General features: G+C 42.8%; 1 protein-coding gene across 1 annotated transcript in view; it reads right to left on the reverse strand.

The window, feature by feature from the left end:
* LOC126262224 (succinate--CoA ligase [ADP/GDP-forming] subunit alpha, mitochondrial-like) overlaps nucleotides 1-23,723 on the reverse strand; it is an 82,335-nt gene that overhangs the window by 44,316 nt on the left and 14,296 nt on the right. Inside the window, exon 3 of the mRNA XM_049958675.1 lies at nucleotides 3,697-3,918. Within this exon, the coding sequence (XP_049814632.1) occupies nucleotides 3,697-3,918 (222 nt within the window). The remainder of the gene's footprint in view (nucleotides 1-3,696; nucleotides 3,919-23,723) is intronic.

A 23,723-nucleotide genomic window follows, 5' to 3' on the forward strand; every position in this document is an offset into this window, starting at 1 on the left:
ATCTTATGCTCTTCAATAAAATTGTACCAGTGGATAGGAAATGAATTATCTAGGGGTAACTCTCTGGGTCTGTGTCCCAGAAGCGTGTACTGGATATAAACCCATTTTAATTTATGGGATGACAGTATGATAGAATAAAGTAGAACAGAAGCTGGCTGGTAAGGAGCTCGGAAGTGTGCACAGATTGGCCTGCCTAACCTTACCAGGAGGAATTAGCATTACATCCACTGCTGAGATGGAGACCATGCTGGACATGCCTCCATTACATCTCTCGGTTGCAATGGAGAAAACAACATGGACTTACTGGAAACATTTGGAACATCCAGAATCTCACACTAATATACAGGATGTGGTACGTATAGGAATGGGTGGGGAAATGAGGCTGATTATACAACAGCTTCCAACATCTATAACAAACCTTTCAACATAACAATTGTCTGTAGGGAGCAGTGGAAGAATGAACCATGACACCATTCAGAAGGTACAGTCTGGTTCAGTGATGGGTTGTAAACAGAAAAACGTGCTGGGGTCGGGGTTATACGAGATACAGCCTAGATCAGAGTATGATATCTCACTAGGGTAGCTGGCTATGGCATTCCAGTCAGATATATGAGGTAGAATCCAAATTTTTCGGGACTGGTGCCGCCATCTGGAAAGTAGGAGTGGCAGATCTTCGTACTGCTAGGTGGTGAGAGCTGCATATCTGATGAGTCATTGTGTGGAGTGGCATTCAGCTGGGAGGACATGTTGCATGTCCACAGTGATTTCTAATATTCCGTGTCTGGTGTGTGGTGATTTTACGATGGATCCGCGAACAGAACAGCGCATGTGTATCAAATTCCGTGCATACCTTGGGAAAAGTGCTATGGACACCCTTGTAATGATTCAACAAGTGTTTGGGGAAAGAGCCCGGGCTCTCAAAGACCCAAAAAAGTGAGACAGGTGAAGAGCAAAGTGAAGAGCATACCAAGGGAATTGTGCACAAAGAACTTGTACCATGCACCCTAACAGTGAATTCCGCATACTACTGTGACGCTTCGCGAAGGCTCCATGAAAACGTGTGGCGACGACGGCCCGAACTTTGGCGTCACGAGAACTGGCTCCTGCATTACGACAACGTGCCCTGTCACACGCCTTTGCTCGCCAGAACCTTCTTGGCAAAAAACATGGCGGTTGTACCTCACCCACCGTACTCGTCAGATTTGGCACCTTGTGACTTCGTACTATTCTGAAAACTGAAATTCAAGTTGGAGGGCCATTGGTTGGACACTTTAGAGAGGATTCAACAAGCATCGCTGGTGGTGATAAACACACACAAAGAACAGGACTTCCAGAGAACGTCTGACCAGTGGCAGAAGTGCTGGGACTGGTGTGTACATGTGGATGGGAACTACTTAGAGGGTGATGGTGACCATTAGTCCAAAGGTAAGGTTTTCAACAGACGGCAGCACCAGCCCTGAAAATTTTGGCTAGAGCCTCGTATTTGTTATCAAAGTGGGCACAGTGGAGAATCTATATAGGTGCTACACAGATTGTAACATCTACATTCATTAAAGACAGCCAAGAAGCTGTGTGTTCCTGGTCACTGTTATTTTGTCTCCCTGATCAAATCAAATGTTTGCAACTGGTTTCAGTTGTAGAATAGCACTGTGTGATTTTCAACTCTATGCTTTTTATTCAGAGGCTTTACTAAATATTTTGCACAGCTGTGTTTATGTGTCAGATGCGGAGAAGTAGCGACCCACATTACTGTTATCTATGGCTTTGCTCATCATCTGAAAGAGGTGGCCTTTGTAACTCGTGCACTTTTACAAGTACAACTGAAAATTCAGATACTGATGCTTGTATTATTTGGACTTCTTTGATGATATACTAATATTAACACACTACTCTTCCTTGGCTATGAATAAAGTTGAAGATGGTGATAAAATAGGCAGCTATTATGCCATTATGACTCTCTGCTACTAAGGAGTGTATTGGATGATTTTAATTTCCTGGATCATAACATCTTTGTTGGAATTATTACTGATGGTCAGCTTAGTGAAAACTGACTGACAGTGGTGCACTGCCCACTGACCTCAGAGTTCCTTCTGCACACTACATGTTTTTAAAATGCTAAGTGATGGCATAATTCCATACGCTCCTTCTCTTTTAACAATTGAAATAACATTCTATCTAACAAAAAGTGTTGTTTTTGCTCATGTGAGTCCTGGAAGATTAAGCTCATCACTTCTTTTAATGGGTGAGTTTAAAACAGCTTAACAGTCTACAAGAATTGGTGGGAGATTTTTATTATAATCAGTGGAACCCAATACATACCATAATTAGCTAGGCTAACAGAGAAGTCATCTCAGACTGATTTTCAGATGGCAGAGTGACCCTAATGCAATTGAGATGTGGCAATTTTCCCGGAGGTTACTTGTTTATGTGCATTTTACACTTTTCATTATTCTTTTCAACAAGTAGTTCACCTTGCTGGTGGTGGTAATTATGATTATGATTATTTTCAAGAAGTTTCTATCAAAGAAGATAGAGAATTAACCAAGTGCAGAGCAGTCCCAATCTCAGAATGTCTAAGTTTGGCAAAGCCAAATCCAGCAAGGACTGGCTGAGCTCCCTGAAGAGCTCATCTGTAGGAACTGACAACAGTGCATGTTCAGCTGATCACCCCTTCCCCCCACACACATCAGTCGTAACTGAGTATGAATGACATTAGATTATGACAATAACATAAATACACCTAGATAATAAAATGCTGGGTGACAATAATGACACACTATAAACTCAGTAGCAGACTGATCCCAACTAAAGTGAGTAATTATCAAACAGTTCACTCAAAAATGCTACAAATCCAAGTGCATGCCTACAAATTACGTGGTAAGATGAAAAATGTCAAGTGAGTTCTGGATTCCTTCGTTACCCTAACTTCAAAAATGTATCAAAACAAGCAAATAGAAAGCAAAGCAAAACTTCCGCAATTGCACAGAATGTCTAGATTAGCCTAAAATTTAGTTCACTTTCAGCCTTTCAGTAAATGAAACTGAGAATCGAAGAATGCCGATACCCAAGTGTCATATTTTTTTAGGATTGCTTTATTGCAATTATTACTGCTATATCAACATGGTTAGAACACAACTTTTTTGTGTAAGAGACAATATTTTTGCAGAACAAGAGGACTATAAGTGTACTTCCAGAACCAATAAACAACAGAGGCACAAAATATAATATAATTGATGAGAACTCTGGCGAAATGTGTGTTTTATTTTACTGTACTCTATAATTGCAGCTGCACCAAATGACATCTTAAATGTCACTATGAAAGTAATATAACACTTGAAAATTACATTTACAGTGGCAATATTCAAAGTTTACTGGTTTCACTATTACGCAGCTGATCCTGTTGTAGCAATGGAATTGATTGTAAAAAGCACTAATTACTTTCATTTTTGCCTACCGGTTTTTAAAATTACTTAATTAGGTCCACTTTCTTCAACTTACTTTTCTATTTTTGTACATCTTTCCCACATTTTAGATAATATCACATCTCTCCGAAAAGAAAAAGCAAGTTTCCCTTGATAACATGTTAAGTTCCTATTAAAAATACAAAATGAATTTGCAAAAACTTAGAAGTGGCTTCCAATTTATTTTCAGAAACTCATAACATATAGAAATTCAGGCCTGCGAAAGAATACTTACTTGTTCTGGAGCAATTATGCCTGGGCAGTTAGGACCAACAAGTCGAGACTTATCTTGTGTCAGAAGCCTATGCTTAACTTTTACCATATCCTGCTGAGGTATGCCTTCAGTAATACACACAATAAGTGGTATTTCTGCATCAATTGCTTCTAGAATTGCCTTAGCAGCTCCTGGCGGAGGAACATAAATAACTGTCGCATCTGCTCCTGTAGCAGATTTCGCCTGTAAAACGTGAATATCAAATGATGTATTTAATGAGTGAGTCATAATAAACTTGTATTATTCAGTGAATAAAAAAGATAGAAAATGCAGTGAGTGTGTACTGTATATTTATGGTAAATATATATTGCTCTGATAAAATAATAAACAATTAGAAAAACCATGCCCCATATTTTTCACAGTAAAAAACAGCAAGAATGTTTTCAGCATTCAACAGAGTTTTTCAAAGTCACCTATTCCTTTTTCTCACTATCTGTAAAATGAGATGGAAACCAATCTACTGTCATCACACAAAAATGATGAATGTTGCAAAGCAAATCATATATGTTGTCTACCAGTCTTTATTGTGAGTGGAACAAATCTCACTACGAACAGGACTGAAGTACAACTGCTCATAGTATTTACATAGGTTTTTTTGGCAAACCATCGAGTGCACATTCTCCCACATGTGGATTTATTGCGGAGACTTGAGTTTAGGATTGTCTGGTTTTGGGAATCTTCGCTAGGAACTGTTCACTTTAAAACAATATAGCTTGAAATATATTTGTTCAATGCTAGTGAAATTTTAATACATTATAGGCACATATGTTGGTAGTGGAGAATTTGTCGATCACTCAAAAAATGTTTTTATGGTTTTTCTAAAATATCATTTTCTTAGCCTAGGGTAAACATATAACAGAAAGGTCGTATTTGTTCTGAAGGTCTCTTTCACTCTTGTAAGAAACACCAACCACTGTGACCATACATTGTGATATGGATTTTGTACAGAATAATACTGAAGAGTGGTTGTCTGCATGTATGACCTCGCAATTAGCATCACACATGGTTGCAAAACCGAATGCAACATTTCTGTGTACTGTTAGCTACCTCTAGGTGGTTAAGAAAAGGAATGCCTGTGTGACCTTGCTTCACCTGCATGCTACTGGTACTATCCGATTGTTCCCACAACGGTAACAACATATGCCTCCAAGACCAGCATTGTCATGGGTAAGTTTGCAATGGTTTTAAGTTCTATTTATTTCTTTTAAAGAGGAGGGGGGGGGGGCGAGAGGAGAGTAGGGAATAGTAGGTTTTCTGTGCACCGTCTTGAAATATTGTTATCAAAGGAGAACGGTGAAAGTGCAACACTCAAGTCAGGAAAAAAAACTGTTTGTCCAGGGCACTCTAAAACACACATCACTGATTTTGCTTTGTGCACAATATGAAGAACTATTCACAATTTTTATATGAATAAGGTATTCCCCACAATTAAAAATCTCTACCTAGAAAATATAGCAGATTTTCCCAATACCTCAATCTCTACTCTTCTGAAAATAGTTAAAAGCTTGGGGTTCTGTTTCAAAAACTTAGCAGAAAACCAGTGCTAATGGAGTCTGTGACAGCTGCTAGATCCCAATATGCCTTCCTTAGAAGAATGAGAAACACAGGGCCCAGAACAAACACAGGGCAATAAGATGAACTTTGCAGATGAGACCTGGTGCGATCAGAATCACATAATGAATTATGGGTGACAAAAAAACACGGTTGATTCTTTAGAAAATAGCTTTGACAATTACAATCAATTCTGAAGATATGTGCAGCAGATTTATGGATGGTATGGAGGATTCAAGAGATGATATGGAGCTAAGAAACACATTGTAATTTTACATATCGGAAGTGGAGGTGGTTTTTTTTTTATGGTACAAAACTCTGTTTTATTGGGAAGAAAAAGACCGGTGACTACCACGATGAGATGAACTCTGCTACTGTGGAACAGTGAAATCAAGCACCATTTCACAGTTATTAATATTTTGGTTTTGATGTGATACAAGATGAACTAGGTATCATCAATTTGGAAGACATAGGGGATCTTGTATTAGAGCCGAGAGTTCCACAGAGCCTTACTTTGAGAGGAACATCATACAAACTGTTTAATAACAACAACTAGACTTTTTAAAAGCTGGTCAAATTATCTGAAAAATTTGATTCGTTTCTAGGTGAACATATAAGGAAAAAAACTTGTGGTGAAAAGGTACGTCTGATCATTATCTGCGCTAAAACCTACTAAATGAAATAATTCACATCATCCATCAAAAAATTAAAAACGAAGTACTGTCTTCATTGAAAGCTGCCAAATATTATAGTAAATTTTGGACTGTACACCTGATATTTCTGGCACTGAGCAAATGACAATGGTAGTGCATTTCTTTATTGTGAAGTCTAGTGATGCTGACATGTGTGATATAACTATTGGTGAACATTTGCTTGGCTGTGTACTTGTAAGAGATATATCTGGTTTAAGGGTTACAGACGTAAAGTTAAAACAGGTAGAGGAAATGAAAATTCATTTGGAGGCCAAGAGGGAAGAGGCGATGATAACGGTTCTAATGTAAAAGACAAGAACATAGGAATGCAAAAGCAGATTTTTAGATATAAATCGTACGGCATTTTAAATTCCCTGCAATAGTCATTCCCTAAATCTAGTAGTGAATAATGCTTCAAAGGCATCTGAATACGCAGTTTCACTTTTTTGTTTGCTGAGAAAAAATTGTGATTTCTTTTATGGATGTACACGATAAACTGCCTATTGGCTTCTGTCTCGGGTTCTTCGGCCGACGTTCATCTAATGATTTTTCTGACGTTTCGCCAGCACGAGTGGCTGGCATTGTCAAAGCTTCACCCTCCATTGCCGGTGGTGAACTGGAGGCGAGCTCGCGGCCGCAGACTATATGTACCTGGCGCGCCAACGTCCGAGGGCTTCTCCGTGGTCATTTCCGGTGCGGTTCTCCTCTTGCTACCTGCGACGGTCGTTCGCTGCAGTACGGGAAGCCAGGATCCGTTTACCTTAAGGCTTTCCTCTTTCTTGTTGAAACTGTTCGCGTGTTTTTGGATTTCTACAGCTTCTCTGAACAAGCGCGTGTGATAGTGCTTCTCTACAGCCAGAACTTCCGTGTCGGCGAATTTTATTACGTGGTCGGTCTCATTCAGTGCGTGTTCTGCCACGGCCGATTTCTCCACCTGCCCCAACCTGCAATGTCGCTTATGCTCTTTGATCCTGGTGTTAATGGATCGTCCAGTCATTCCGACATAAACTTTTCCGCATGTGCAAGGTATACGGTATATTCCCGACATTGCAAGTGGGTCTCTTTTCTCCTTCGCCGATCTAAGACACTCTTTGATCTTCCTTGTCGGTTTGAAAATCGTCTTTACGCCGTGTCTGCGCAATATACGGCCGATTCTGTCCGTCACTCTGGGAATGTATGGCAGAAAGGCCGTACCCGACATTTCTTTTTCTGGTTCCTTACTTCGCCGAGTGTTTGGCTCTGTTACACTTCTAATGTAATTTGTGGAGTACCCATTGCTCCTCAGAACAGTTTCCAGGTGTTTCATTTCTCGTTTGAGGTGTTGAGGCTCACATATTCGTCCTGCTCTCGTTACGAGCGTACTAATCATGCCTCTTTTCTGGCTCGGGTGGTGGTTTGACAGTTTGTGGAGGTATCGGTCCGTGTGTGTCGGTTTTCGATACACGCTGTGTCCCAGGTTTTCGCCGTCCCTTGTGACCAGCACATCTAGAAATGGCAGTTTCCTGTCCTTTTCTACCTCCATGGTAAATGTTATGTTGGCATGGAGGCTGTTCAAGTGTCTCAGGAATTCACCGAGCTGTTCTTCACCATGGCTCCACACCACGAAAGTATCATCGACGTACCTGTACCACACCTTAGGTTTGCAAGTCGCCGAGTCCAGTGCCTGTGCTTCGAATTGTTCCATGAAGAAGTTGGCCACCACTGGACTGAGAGGACTACCCATGGCGACGCCTTCCAGCTGTTCGTAGAAATCGCCATTCCACGTGAAATAGCTCGTGGTGAGACATGCATGGAAGAGCTTTTTGATGTCTTGCGGGAACATGGAACCGATGTGCTCCAGAGCGTCGCTGAGTGGCACTTTCGTAAATAACGAAACAACATCAAAACTGACCAGGATGTCGTTTGGCGCAAGTTTCAGTTTCTTCAGCTTCTCAATGAAATGTCCTGAGTCCTTAATGTATGTGTCGGTCTTTCCCACGTGTGGCTGTAGCAGAGAGGCCAAGTGTTTCGCCAGTTTATACGTTGGTGAGCCAGGAGCGCTAACGATCGGTCTCAGTGGAACGTTGTTCTTATGGATCTTGGGTAATCCATACAGCCGAGGTGGTAGGGCTTCTGTGTTGCGCAGGTTTCTCTGTATGTCCGCCGGCAGAGAAGACGCCTTGATTAATCGATTCGTATTCCGAGTGATACGCTGCGTCGGATCTGCACTTAGTTTTCGGTACGTCGTCGGATCTAATAGGTCTCGGATCTTTTGCTCATAATCTTCGGTCTTCATTACGACGGTCGCATTCCCCTTATCGGCAGGCAGTACCAATATACTCTTGTCGGCGTTGAGATTCTTAATGGCTTGTTCCTCTTCTTTCTTCAGGTTGCAAGCTGGTGGTTTTGCTCGGCGCAGTATCCTGGCTGTTTCAGTGCGTATTTCCTCTGCCCTTTCACAAGGAAGGGTCCGAATGGCTGCTTCGGTGTTGGCAATGATGTCCTCCATAGGTATGGTTCTCGGGATGATAGCGAAATTCCCTCCTTTTTGAAGGACTGACACTTCCTCTTCGGTCAATTGTCGTTCAGTGAGGTTGACCACTGTGTGTGACATGTCGGGAATCGCCTTGTCGGTCTGCTTCCGGCATCTTTCAAACTTTTTCTTTTGCCGCTCGGTGCAGCGCTCGAGTTCGTTCTGCATGCTCCTGGTCAGTTTTGATGTTGTTTCGTTATTTACGAAAGTGCCACTCAGCGACGCTCTGGAGCACATCGGTTCCATGTTCCCGCAAGACATCAAAAAGCTCTTCCATGCATGTCTCACCACGAGCTATTTCACGTGGAATGGCGATTTCTACGAACAGCTGGAAGGCGTCGCCATGGGTAGTCCTCTCAGTCCAGTGGTGGCCAACTTCTTCATGGAACAATTCGAAGCACAGGCACTGGACTCGGCGACTTGCAAACCTAAGGTGTGGTACAGGTACGTCGATGATACTTTCGTGGTGTGGAGCCATGGTGAAGAACAGCTCGGTGAATTCCTGAGACACTTGAACAGCCTCCATGCCAACATAACATTTACCATGGAGGTAGAAAAGGACAGGAAACTGCCATTTCTAGATGTGCTGGTCACAAGGGACGGCGAAAACCTGGGACACAGCGTGTATCGAAAACCGACACACACGGACCGATACCTCCACAAACTGTCAAACCACCACCCGAGCCAGAAAAGAGGCATGATTAGTACGCTCGTAACGAGAGCAGGACGAATATGTGAGCCTCAACACCTCAAACGAGAAATGAAACACCTGGAAACTGTTCTGAGGAGCAATGGGTACTCCACAAATTACATTAGAAGTGTAACAGAGCCAAACACTCGGCGAAGTAAGGAACCAGAAAAAGAAATGTCGGGTACGGCCTTTCTGCCATACATTCCCAGAGTGACGGACAGAATCGGCCGTATATTGCGCAGACACGGCGTAAAGACGATTTTCAAACCGACAAGGAAGATCAAAGAGTGTCTTAGATCGGCGAAGGAGAAAAGAGACCCACTTGCAATGTCGGGAATATACCGTATACCTTGCACATGCGGAAAAGTTTATGTCGGAATGACTGGACGATCCATTAACACCAGGATCAAAGAGCATAAGCGACATTGCAGGTTGGGGCAGGTGGAGAAATCGGCCGTGGCAGAACACGCACTGAATGAGACCGACCACGTAATAAAATTCGCCGACACGGAAGTTCTGGCTGTAGAGAAGCACTATCACACGCGCTTGTTCAGAGAAGCTGTAGAAATCCAAAAACACGCGAACAGTTTCAACAAGAAAGAGGAAAGCCTTAAGGTAAACGGATCCTGGCTTCCCGTACTGCAGCGAACGACCGTCGCAGGTAGCAAGAGGAGAACCGCACCGGAAATGACCACGGAGAAGCCCTCGGACGTTGGCGCGCCAGGTACATATAGTCTGCGGCCGCGAGCTCGCCTCCAGTTCACCACCGGCAATGGAGGGTGAAGCTTTGACAATGCCAGCCACTCGTGCTGGCGAAACGTCAGAAAAATCATTAGATGAACGTCGGCCGAAGAACCCGAGACAGAAGCCAATAGGCAGTTTGTCAACAAGTGGCCACGAAAGCCTTAACAATTTTGATGTACACGATGCTGGACAGTTTTGAATGGTAGTATATCTGCCATAATGTTGGTGTTATTGAGTACAAGAAGATGGGACAGTAAGATTGACGCACTCACCCCTCTTAAGAATAGCATGGGAGAGGTCTATGATGCACTAGTTGAAATAAGCGAAGACGAAAATATGGACACAGAATGGTCGCACATGAGGCTGGCAATTTCACGAAACTTATCCGTTAATTTACGTTCTTTTCAGAAGTGGTGATGCAATGATTATATTACTCCATATTAATATTGTCAGCATACATCCACAAATTATTACCTTTCTATAATGTCAACCTACGACAAAAAGAATTCTCTAAAACCCAATCCCTTCAAAACTCAAGTGAGTGCATTCCATCTGAACTCGAGGCAGGCAAAGTACAGGCTCAATGTTACCTGGGATGGGACATTACTAGAACACACAGATACTCCCACCTACCTTGGCGTCGTGCTGGACAGAACATTGACATACAAATATCATTGCGAAAAAACACGCAAAAAAGTAGAAGCACGAAATTCCCTAATAAGAAAGCTGTCCAACAGCAAATGGGGTGCCAAACCTACCGTGGTCAGAACTTCAACCCAAGCTTTGTGCTTCTCAACTGCAGAATATGCCTGCCCGGTATGGTGCAGATCCGCCCACGCAAAAAAGGTAGATATTAGCTTGAATGAAACATGCAGGATAGTGACAGGCTGCATGAAACCTACCCCCATAGAAAATCTTTACAGGGCTGCAGGTTTCACAAACCCTGACTTGCGTAAGAAAGCCCATGAACATACCGAGAACCTAAAACAAACCTTTGATGCTCGTCACTCAATATTTGGCCTAGAGTGTGGCCCCAGCAGACTCAAATCCAGACACCGTTTCCTAAGTTGCGCCTTAGATGAGCCCCCCCCCCCCCCCCCCCCCCATCTACTATCCACTAAGAGAGGACCCACCAAGCGGCGTTTCTGGTGATTGGAAAACCTGGAGAATGCTTAACCACATCAGAACTGGGGTGGCTCCTGTGAAATCTAATCTGATCAAATGGGGTTTGTTGGACGAAAATGACGACAAATGCGACTGCGGCACTCGACAGGACATGGAACATCTCCTACAATGCCCAGCCTGCCCGCACAGATGCACCCCGATGATCTATGGCTGGCTAAAGAAGAAGCATTGGACATTGCCCAATATTGGGCAAACAAATTGTAGTTTCCCAGACACGAAAAAGTAAAGTAAAGTAAGTATTACCGCAGATATACTGAAAGCTATATGCTCACTCAGAAGGGCAACAGGGCATTTCACAAACTGCAGTGACGACCTCAAATTCCAAGTTTACCTACTACACGCTAAGAAATTGACAATTCAACTTAACATAGACATCAAAACCAACCATAAATACAAAAAGATGAAAGAAGATACAGTTCCAGTACGATGGAGAAGAGAAAAACTGAAGATCCAGATATGCAATACACAATCGATTTTTACTTTAAAGTACTGTGTGTAATAATATGTACTCACAGTGAGAGATTTCAACAGCTTATGTGTCAGGGAGCTTTTTGATTTTTTGTTTGACATTAGTAAATTAAAGGCATGTCACCTGATGCTGTAAGTGACAAATGTTATAAACAGTATGACAGTTTCACTCATGAGTAGGCTGACAACAGTCTTGTCGATTTTAAACATGAACTTAAATTGGTCTCAATGTTGGTAAAGAGGAGAGGAGTAACATGGGATGTAGTGGAGAGGAAAAAGCTATACCAGGACAGGACCCAATGGAGGCATATCATTCACAAAGTTCCTACCTGGCTCACTGGAAGGAAATCCTGATGATGATGTTGGTAAAGCCTGGTGCCATACCAAAACTCACACAAAAGTATGGCTTTGTGCACAAGGTACGTGTAGTCTGAATACGCATACACAACTGGTCACAGTGGCAAGTGGAGAAAGAAGTTTTGGTAAAGCCTGGTACCATACCAAAACACACACAAAAGTATGGATTTGTGCAGAAGGTATGTGTAGTCTGAATATGCTTACACAACTGGTCACAGTGCCAAGTGGAGAAAGAAGTTTTCTGTGGCTTAAACTGATTAAAATGTACCTGAAATCAACAATGGCCCAGGTGAACTTTCAACAGTATAGACTGAACATTAGATAGCTGAATGTTTGGATTTCAATGAAGTCATGAAGGAGTAATATAAGGTAAACACGTTTATCATTAATTTTAGTTTTGATTTATTTATGTATGTCATGCTTTTTCATCATTTTCTTAAGAAAGATTTGTTGCAGGACAGAATCACATTTGGTTTGTCTGACAGACAAATAGGTTGCTAACTGTCACCAACCTGTGTAAACCTATTGTTTGAAGTGCTATTTCACATTTACTTTTTCTTGTTTCTTGAGACCGACTGTTCTCCTCTGATTTCATTGACAAAATTCTGAACGTTTTCTACCTTTCACAGCTCTTGCCAACTTACTTGATCCATGATGGTTCAGCGCTCCAGTGAAAACCTGTTCAGTGAACAGTTGTGGGTTTGTTTCTATGTCTTTGTGGTGTGCTATGAATATTTAATGCTGCGAAGATAAATGTGTATGTTAATATGCACTATCACAAAACTTGTCACTCCCGCATGTGATTTACGCCACAGCAAGAAATCAGTACAGAGTGCTAACTGTGAATGTTGGAAGTACTGCAAGAACTCTATCCATCTCTACTCCCAACTTGTTACACCCCCTGCGGCGGACATGGTGCTACCCCTCCACACTGCACGCTCCTCTCTGCACAGGCCTCGAGAAAAAGTGAACAGAATTTACTTAGCTTATACACTCTACGAGTGACATAACTTAATTTTGATTTGCATAGTTAATTTTGGAGTTATAACTCAAAATGTATTACACTGTAAATGTTTCACTTCTGTCGCTGACTGGTGAGCCACACCTGCCTCTGGTCTTTTAGACGTGTTCGTGTTAAAAAGAGGTATAAGCTAGTGTGCTATTTGAAAATAAGGTAGATGAACAACACTGTGAAAAAATTTGTCTACATCTGAAAATGCAACGAAGGAGAAGGAGGCAGTGAATGAAATTTTCACACGGGGTGCCAAAATCCCTACGTCTGACCTGATCAAGCTCCATATTATACGATGGTTGATCCTTCAACTAAAAACCTGAGCATATCACGGCTGAAAGGTGAGATCATGTCTTGTATAGCATCAAAGAATATTTCACTGTCACCTTGAATTGATGATTTTAGGAAATGGACTAAGACAAAGCTGATATGCCTATTCAGGACTTATTTCAAACAGCATTAAAGAAACTGGAACAAGTAACTAAACAACTTCAACCAGATGTAAAACTTGTTTGGTAACTAGTGGCTCATTGGGAGCTTAATCCAATCAAGCTCATATCTGCTTAAGTAAAGGGATAAGTAGCAGAAATAGATACAGCTAACACATTAGGATATGGTAGAGGTATGGAAGCTTTTTAACACTTTATGCTAAGATGTCTTGAAATATTAACTGTACTCCAACTCAGCTAGTTTGTAGTTAGACTAACAGAGAGAGCTTAAAGGGTATTGGAATGATAATATGATAACCTGGTACTCCCAATTGCTTGCCATGCTTATTCTTGCTTTTTCTCCATGGATTGAAATCTTTTGGCTGAAAATGTATGCCCTAACACTCTCTCAATTCCAAAAAATAAGAGATCTAGCTTCTTCACAAAATATTATTTATTAACTAAATATGACAGCATGCAACACTTTCTAATACATTTCTGTCGATAAGCATTAACTTTTGTTACATTAATTCAACAGTCTTTCCACTATATGGGATACAGACAGAATGAACTTTCCACTGTCCTCCTGCCATCATCCTTTTATTGTCATGAGCTTCATCATTCTCTGGAGCGCTGCATATTTCCGAGAAGGGGTGCACATCTATGGAGCAACTTCCAACCCAGAAAATGTTGAATAGTGGTCACGAGCTGTTTCTTGTAGAAACACGGCAACAGAACTACAGACTTCATGCACACACAAACAATTGCTCACAAAGTATGTGTATTCGAATTTATTACCCACTTAACGAAATTTCTATGTGCAGATGACAGTCACTGTTCATCAGTAACAGTTACAGGTAGTAACTTATCACTTTCATGAAGTGATATGTTTTGATTCAGCGTTGCAAGCTGTAACTCCAGATTCCTGGTAATGTGTATTAAACGCTCACGAAAAATTGAAGATAACTACTGGGAGAAAGATGAACTATCTGAAAATGTCCCTCATATTGAGCCATTAATAAGAAGAAGGAAAGAATACATCAATGTAAATAAATTAGGAATTATATTAAGTGCAAAGAAAATACAGAGATACGGCAGCATGAAAAATGTGAAGAAATCAAAAAGAAAACGGTCATTAGAGGGACAGAGTCAGCATTAAGAAAAGTCAAAGTAACTTTTGGAGAAATAAAAAGCAAACACATCAACAACAAGAGTGCAAAAGGAATTCCACTGTTAAACGCAGAGGAGAGAGCAGACAGGTGGAAAGAGTATACTGGGTCTCTATGAGGAGGAGGAATTGGTTTTGATGTGATACAAGATGACATAGGTATCATCAATTTGGAAGAAATGGGGGATCTTGTATTAGAGCCAAGAGTTCCACAGAGCTTATGCTGGGCATCAGAATAATGTGGCAAGTGGCTTGGCATGACAAAAGGCAGCCATCTAGCTGGCAACTTTAGATGGAGCAAACACAATATAATGGAGTAATGTCTACTGGACTGACACGACATAACTGAATCATACGGCATCCCATGTTACTGCCTGACGAATGTGGCACATTACACTTTTGTCACAATGCTATGTCTGTGCTAATGATAGTTTACAAAAGTTTGTTTTGGTTTTGTGATTTTCGCTGTATGAAGGAAAAATGAGAGATGATCCTGAGCTCAATATTAATTTTCTTGGTCTTGTGGGGAAATATCCAAGTATTTACAATCACAGCAGTGCTGAATACATCAACAAGAATTCTCAATATAAAAGGATGAGAAAGGATTGAAAGTGAAATATCAGAATCAGGAACAATAATTGAAATTCATTTTATATATTTGTAGGAAAGAAAGACTATGTAGCACTAAATAAAAATAAGTAACATGGTTTTCTACAAAACATGCCTGCAATTTTTTTTTACCGATTTGCTGCATGAGACGTAGCATTGGATCCTTATGGTATGCAACTACATATATCCTTTGTTCTGCAAAGATAGTGTTCCATTTAGACAAAGAAAAACTACAATGCCAGTTTCTCAACTCCAGCCATTCTTTTAAGTATCTATTGGTTTCCTGTGTTTTGATGTGATTTCTCAATAGGCTAGTCTACACTGCACTGCACTCCACAGATGACTTGAAATACATACAACCATGAGACCACACAAAGGGATGTATCAAACAAATAACTCAAACTATCAGATTTTCTTCATTTCAAAATTTACTGAAGTATCCAACATTCATAACTCTGACACTAGCATATCAAAAGAACATTCTACAGAATGTCTTTTCCTAGATAATGTGCAACTAAATATGCACCTTTCATCAGTTCATAGTTGATAAGGATAAGGTATCATTACGTATTTTACAAGAGGAAAAACTTCATCTGCGGCTAAATAATTGGTAAAAATATATCTAAAAACAAAGATGATGTGACTTACCGAACGAAAGTGCTGGCAGGTTGACAGACACACAAACACAAACACACACACAAAATTCAAGCTTTTGCAACAAACTGTTGCCTCATCAGGAAAGAGGGGAAGGAGAGGGAAAGACGAAAGGATGTGGGTTTTAAGGGAGAGGGTAAGGAGTCATTCCAATCCCGAGAGCGGAAAGACTTACCTTAGGGGGGAAAAAGGACAGGTATACACTCGCGCGCACACACACACACACACACACGTGTGGATGGATATGTGTGTGTGTCCTGTCCTTTTTTCCCCCCTAAGGTAAGTCTTTCCGCTCCCGGGATTGGAATGACTCCTTGCCCTCTCCCTTAAAACCCACATCCTTTCGTCTTTCCCTCTCCTTCCCCTCTTTCCTGATGAGGCAACAGTTTGTTGCGAAAGCTTGAATTTTGTGTGTGTGTTTGTGTGTCTATCGACCTGCCAGCGCTTTCGTTCGGTAAGTCACATCATCTTTGTTTTTAGATATATTTTTCCCACATGGAATGTTTCCCTCTATTATATAAATAATTGGTAAATTTGAGTCTGCTTATGGCAGAGGTGTATTTTCAAGAACTAGGATCTTGTCACCAAACATGCAATACCAAAAGGGCTTTCTTTTAATAATCTTGTGCTCATACTCCCCAATAAACTGGAGATAAAAAATCCATTTGCATCTGAAACAAATAACAAGATTATGAATGGGAAACCTCTATCATTATTAAATGCTGATCCAGATGTAGCAAATACTTTAACTCTGATGTAGGCCCTTCTTCCCCTCTAAGTTATCAATACAGATTAGTAAATTCCACAGTCCTCAATGGTAATCAGTAATTTTTTTACAGCTTTTTGATTTGGTGTTTGTAAATATTCAAGCTGCATATATTCCCATATTCATTTTGTCATTTCAGCCACAATTCTTCATATGGTAGTGTGTCCTCAGTAAAAATAAAACGAGAGGTGAATAAATATTCAACTCTTTAAATACCTCAAAGAGCAATATGTTTGTCTACAACAACATGCCAGAAAGGATATACTCGACAACAACTTTTAGATTTTTGTTTATTAGCATTAATTAAAATGACTAAAGCCACAATATCTTCACTGTATGAAGTAGACAATGTGTCAAGACACATGCATTCCACGCAACTGCCATGCACCTGTCATGTCACATGGCAGGTTATTTATCCCAACACTTTGCACTGGAAGACTTGCAATCAAACATGGGAAAAGGAACATTCCCTCAAAAGTTCTTATATCACTGCAAGAAACTGAACTAGTTGTTATTCCAGTTAGGAAACAGACTATGTGACTGAAGACATAGCATCAGACTTTTGGTTGGTTGGTTTGGGGAAGGAGACCAGACAGCGTGGTCATCGGTCTCATCGGATTAGGGAAGGATGGGGAAGGAAGTCGGCCGTGCCCTTTCAGAGGAACCATCCCGGCATTTACCTGGAGTGATTTAGGGAAATCACGGAAAACCTAAATCTGGATGGCCGGACGCGGGGTTGAACCGTCGTCCTCCCGAATGCGAGTCCAGTGTCTAACCACTGCGCCACCTCGCTCGGTATCAGACTTTTGGAAAAATATCTTCCATTCAATCCTCGAGATCCCGGGAAAGTAAATGCAACAACTATCACATAATCAAAGTGACAGCTCATTCATCTAAGTTGCTGACAATAACAACATACAGAAAAATGGAAAAGAAAACAGAGCTTTAGGATTTGAGGACAGGTAAAGGCACCAGGGAGGCAGTTCTGATGCACTTGACAGATGGCAAAATTTAAGAAAAAGCAATTATAGAATTTGCTTTCAGATGTTCTGCTGGGTTATTGTTTCCATTTTATCCACAATATTTCAACAACAGATCCAGCCATCTGCTTCAGGTATTGCGAGTTTTACCATTGTGCATACTCGCTACCTGACACCAAGCAGACTGTGAACTATTGTGGTCTCGTGCTGCTATTCATAGCCGAGTTCAATTCCAGACCCTAATTATGCTCATTGATGCTCTTTTGTATTCTGCACCGATATTCTGTGAAACACAAATTCTCTGGTAGATGGGATGGCTGGCAAGATTTTAATAAATCGAGTGCTGGATGACAAGTGTTATTTAAATTGAAACTTCCACCCCTGTTTATTAGCTTTTCTGGCACATTTATTTATTCTGACTTCTTAATTATACTGTCCCAGAAACTTGGTGTTTGCACCATGACACTGATCACATCGTTTTATGATTATATTCGAGGCAGTGCTCGGTGACAACTGATTTGCCTAATTGTTTTAGCCGGGGTTGTCGCTGATGTTTTTTGCATCTCTTCTTGACTGTTCTGACAATTTGTGCCTAATAAGACATGCCAGTTGTATTGAACCATGTTATTTTTATTTCTTTTCGTATATATAAGCTATAAGTAAACTGAATGAGCTATAAACCAAAGACGCCACCAAAAGTAAATTAACGAGTTGCTTTGTGGCAAGGATAATGTTTTGATACATTGTTAAATGGCTGTATGTAAAGAAGTAAGAAATACGCCCTTCAATTTATTAATTCATGAATCTTCACCCTTTTGTTTTGGGAGATGGTAGTGTACGGGCGTATGCTTGGATCTGTCATATCAGTGCTGTTAAAAATGTGGATTTTAAGCATTCATTAAAAGTATTATAAAAAGTTATTAGAAAAGGAATATTTATTCACACGGTTATAAGTTCAACTCCTATCTGTTCATCATTTCTCTCACCGCTGAGATCCTGCATCAGGAGGTTCGGTGCAGACAAGAATAATTAATGACTTATCTGGAGGAGCATTCCTGCATCGACATTGTCACACTCAAGACTAAACACAATGGAATTAATGTGAAGGTAATGATTCAGACTTGATAGGCACCTATTGAACTTGGTTTACTTATACTAAAAAGCGTTTCAGAACTTATAAACAGAATGACAGTTTCAATGGTTGTGGTGATTATTTGGTTCCACACACTACTGGAAGCAGCAGCACATAATGCAAATTATGTTTATCGACCTTGAGTGTAATGATATTAAAGGTCTTTTGATACTGGCATTAGATAAAGTTCACCCAAGATTGTGCACAGATTCATAAATTACTTTCAAAATTTTCTCGACTATTCTTTCCAATCAATTTTTCCAATTATTCAAGCAATTTTTAATCCATTTCCATTTCCACATCCCTATTCACAGATTCACACAGAATGTGGTACACATTCTGGAGACCTGGATCATCTTTAACATTACAAAGAATATATTTTATCTTAGTTGAAGGGGGCAAAATACACTGGATGCCATGTTTCTGTAGGAGACTATCTACCTTTATGGATATAGGGCCAACATAAGGTAGATAAGCGATTTTTGGCTTCTCTTCCAGGGCCTCAGCCTCAACCTCTTTCTAAGGTGTTTTGATTGCATCACCTACTCAATTTGATATGAGTACCCATTCCTTCAGAAAAATATTCATAGTTGCTGTAATTCTTTGGTGATGCTATCCTTTCCTGAAAGTGTTTGAGCTCTATGGACCAAAGTCTTTGGGTTGGTTGGTTGATTGGTTTAAAAGCGGGGGGAGGGGGCAGCAGGGACCAAACTGCGAGGTCATCGATCCCTTGTTCCAGGTAAAATAATTACACAAGGTAAAGAAGAAAAAGGTGATGTACAGCACAATAACAGGAGAAAGAAAGAACCATAAGAACAACAGAAGGACAACCAACACTACAACGGGCAAAACAGGGAAAAAAAAACCACAAAAGCAAGGACCAGGTAGAAGTAGTAAAACCAAGAAAGCAGATGACCGTGGCTTGCCGACCACGAGAATAAAAAGGAAAGGCCAGCCACTCTGCGACACATTAAAACATCCACCCTAAAAACATTAGAGTGGAGAACACAAAGGGACAAAGGGCATGCGCTAAAACTTATATAGAATGATAAAACCCATAGTCATGTATAAGACGTATAACTAAATTAGCCGATGAGGTGTTGTCAGCTAAAATTAATGGCAACGAGTCCGGTAACTGAAGAGTCCATCGCAGGGCAGCCAAAGAAGGACAGCTCACAAGATATGGGCAACTGTCAGCCAGGCGCCACATCGACACTGACGTGGGTCATCACGGTGCAGGAGGTAGCCATGTGTCGCCCAGGCATGGCCAATGCGGAGCCAGCAGAGAACCACAGAGTCACTGCAAGAGGCCCGCATGGAGACTGCCACACATTTGTAGTCTCCTCAATGGCACACAGTTTGTTGTGCGTGCTGAGGTTATGCCCTATTCGTCTCCCAAAGCTGCAAAACCTTGCAGCGTAGTACTGAACGCAGATCAGTTGCAGAGAAGCCGATCTCAATAAGCAGTTGCCAACATAGTCTGTTTGGCCAGCCTGTCGGCAATTGTTGCCTGGAATCCCGACGTGACCTGGGGTCCAGACAAACACCACTGAACGACGGGACTGTTCCAGGGCGTAGATGGACTCTTGGATGGTCGCTAACAAACGATGATGAGGGTAGCACTGGTCGGTAGCTTGTAGGCAGCTCAAGTAGTCAGTACATAGAAGGAACAACTCCTCAGAGCATGAACGGATGTGCTCAAGAACATGAGATATAGCCACCAGCTCGGCAGTGAAAATACTGCAGCCATCGGGCAAGGAATGCTGTTCAATATGTCCTCTATGGACATACGCAGAGCCGACGTGATCATCAGCCAATGAGCCGTCAGTGTAAACCACTTCATGGCCTCGATACATGTCAAGAATCGACAGGAACTAGCAGTGGAGAATCGCAGGGTTAACTGAGTACTTAGGGCCAAGTGAAAGTTACCGGCGAAGCTGCGGCCTAGGTGTAAACCATGGAGGTGTACATGAATGGACCTCAAGTATAGGTGGTAAAGGCAAGGACTCCAGTTCGGAAAGAAGGGATCGGACACAAACTGTAATTGGAAGCCCTGACCTGGACTGCCGATGCAGGAGATAGACTGTCGTGGGTGGGAAAAGGAGACGTGATTCGGATGCGGGGCTGAACTACAAATGCGTGTAACGTAATTGTCAGCAGCTGTGCATGCCTAACCTGCAATGGAGGGACTCTGGCCTCCAGAAGGACGCTGGTCACCGGACTCATACTAAAAGCTCATGTCGCTAGACAAACACCACAGTGGTGCACTGGCTTGAGTAAACGCAATGCTGAGGGTGCCGCCGAACCATTAACCAGACTCCCATAGTCAAATTGGGATTGAACAAGGGCTCTGTAGAGCTGTAGCAGCGTATAATGATCTGTACCCCAGTTGGTGTTGCTCAGGCAGCACAGGGCATTGAGGTGCTGCCACTACTTCCACTTAAGCTGAAGAAGGTGAGTGTGCATTGTGGATGGCTCCCTGTAGGCGCCACTCAGCAACAACAGTACTGGTGGAGCAGTACAAAATGCAGAAGTCGTCTGCACAAAGAGAAGGTAAGACGGACGGCTCTACAGCTGCTGCTAGACCATTAAGGGCCACTAAAAATAGAGATATACTCAATACAGAGCCCTGCGGGACCCCATTCACCTGGATATGGGAGGCACCAACTTGAACACAGAAAGTACGAAGCGACAGGAAATTTTGGATAAAAATCGGGAGTGGGCCTCTGAGACCCCACTCGTACACTCCTGGAAATTGAAATAAGAACACCGTGAATTCATTGTCCCAGGAAGGGGAAACTTTATTGACACATTCCTGGGGTCAGATACATCACATGATCACACTGACGGAACCACAGGCACATAGACACAGGCAACAGAGCATGCACAATGTCGGCACTAGTACAGTGTATATCCACCTTTCGCAGCAATGCAGGCTGCTATTCTCCCATGGAGACGATCGTAGAGATGCTGGATGTAGTCCTGTGGAACGGCTTGCCATGCCATTTCCACCTGGCGCCTCAGTTGGACCAGCGTTCGTGCTGGACGTGCAGACCGCGTGAGACGACGCTTCATCCAGTCCCAAACATGCTCAATGGGGGACAGATCCGGAGATCTTGCTGGCCAGGGTAGTTGACTTACACCTTCTAGAGCACATTGGGTGGCACGGGATACATGCGGACATGCATTGTCCTGTTGGAACAGCAAGTTCCCTTGCCAGTCTAGGAATGGTAGAACGATGGGTTCGATGACGGTTTGGATGTACCGTGCACTATTCAGTGTCCCCTCGACGATCACCAGTGGTGTACGGCCAGTGTAGGAGATCGCTCCCCACACCATGATGCCGGGTGTTGGCCCTGTGTGCCTTGGTCGTATGCAGTCCTGACTGTGGCGCTCACCTGCACGGCGCCAAACACGCATACGACCATCATTGGCACCAAGGCAGAAGCGACTCATCGCTGAAGACGACACGTCTCCATTCGTCCCTCCATTCACGCCTGTCGCGACACCACTGGAGGCGGGCTGCACGATGTTGGGGCGTGAGCGGAAGACGGCCTAAAGGTGTGCGGGACCGTAGCCCAGCTTCATGGAGACGGTTGCGAATGGTCCTCGCCGATACCCCAGGAGCAACAGTGTCCCTAATTTGCTGGGAAGTGGCGGTGCGGTCCCCTACGGCACTGCGTAGGATCCTACGGTCTTGGCGTGCATCCGTGCGTCGCTGCGGTCCGGTCCCAGGTCGACGGGCACGTGCACCTTCCGCCGACCACTGGCGACAACATCGATGTACTGTGGAGACCTCACGCCCCACGTGTTGAGCAATTCGGCGGTACGTCCACCCGGCCTCCCGCATGCCCACTATACGCCCTCGCTCAAAGTCCGTCAACTGCACATACGGTTCACGTCCACGCTGTCGCGGCATGCTACCAGTGTTAAAGACTGCGATGGAGCTCCGTATGCCACGGCAAACTGGCTGACACTGACGGCGGCAGTGCACAAATGCTGCGCAGCTAGCGCCATTCGACGGCCAACACCGCGGTTCCTGGTGTGTCCGCTGTGCCGTGCGTGTGATCATTGCTTGTACAGCCCTCTCGCAGTGTCCGGAGCAAGTATGGTGGGTCTGACACACCGGTGTCAATGTGTTCTTTTTTCCATTTCCAGGAGTGTATAACGTGGCAAGGATATATTGTTGCCAGGTGATGTCATACGCTTTTCGTAAATAAAAAAAGGTGGCAACCAGGTGTTGGCATCTGGAAAAGGCTGTTCGGATGGCAGACTCGAGGGACACAAGATTATCAGTAGTAGATTGACCCTGGCAGAAGCCGACCTGACATTGAGCCAGTAGGCCACTTACAAAGAACGTTGGTGAGGCTGATGGGCTGATAGCAATCCACATCAAACGGGTTTTTACTGGGTTTGAGCACTGGAATGCTGGTGTTCTCCTGCCATTCTCATGGAAAGATGCCATCGCACCAGATCCGGTTGAAGATTAGGAGGAGATGTTGCTTGTAGTCAGATGAGAGATGTTTAATCATCTGATTGTGAATCCAATCTGGCCCAGGAGCTGTGTCGGGGCAATGTGCAAGGGCACTGAGGAGCTCCCACTCTGTAAATGGTGCGTTATAGGATTCACTGTGGCGTTTAGTAAATCAGAGGACTTGCCCTTCCAGCTGCCATTTGAGAGTGTGAAAGGCTGGGGGGTAATTCTCTGATGCAGAGGCTCAAGTATAGTGCTCAGCGAAGTGCTTGGCAATCACGTATGCGTCAGTAGATAATATGCCATTAATGTTAATGCCGGGAACACCTGTTGGGGCCTGGTACACGAAAACATGTTTGATCTTTGCCCAGACTTGGGAAGGTGACTTATGGCACCCAATGGTCAAGACATATCTCTCCCAACACTCTTACTTCCATCACTTGATAAGTTGGCAAACTGGGGCACAGAACCGTTTAAAGGCTGTGAGGTGTTCCATGGAAGGGTACCACTTATGCCGCTGTAGAGCTCGCCGACACTCCTTAATTGCTTCAGTGACTTCCGGCAA

The sequence above is a fragment of the Schistocerca nitens genome, chromosome 1, assembly GCF_023898315.1.
Source record: "Schistocerca nitens isolate TAMUIC-IGC-003100 chromosome 1, iqSchNite1.1, whole genome shotgun sequence".
In the NCBI taxonomy this organism is placed as follows: Eukaryota; Metazoa; Arthropoda; class Insecta; order Orthoptera; family Acrididae; genus Schistocerca; species Schistocerca nitens.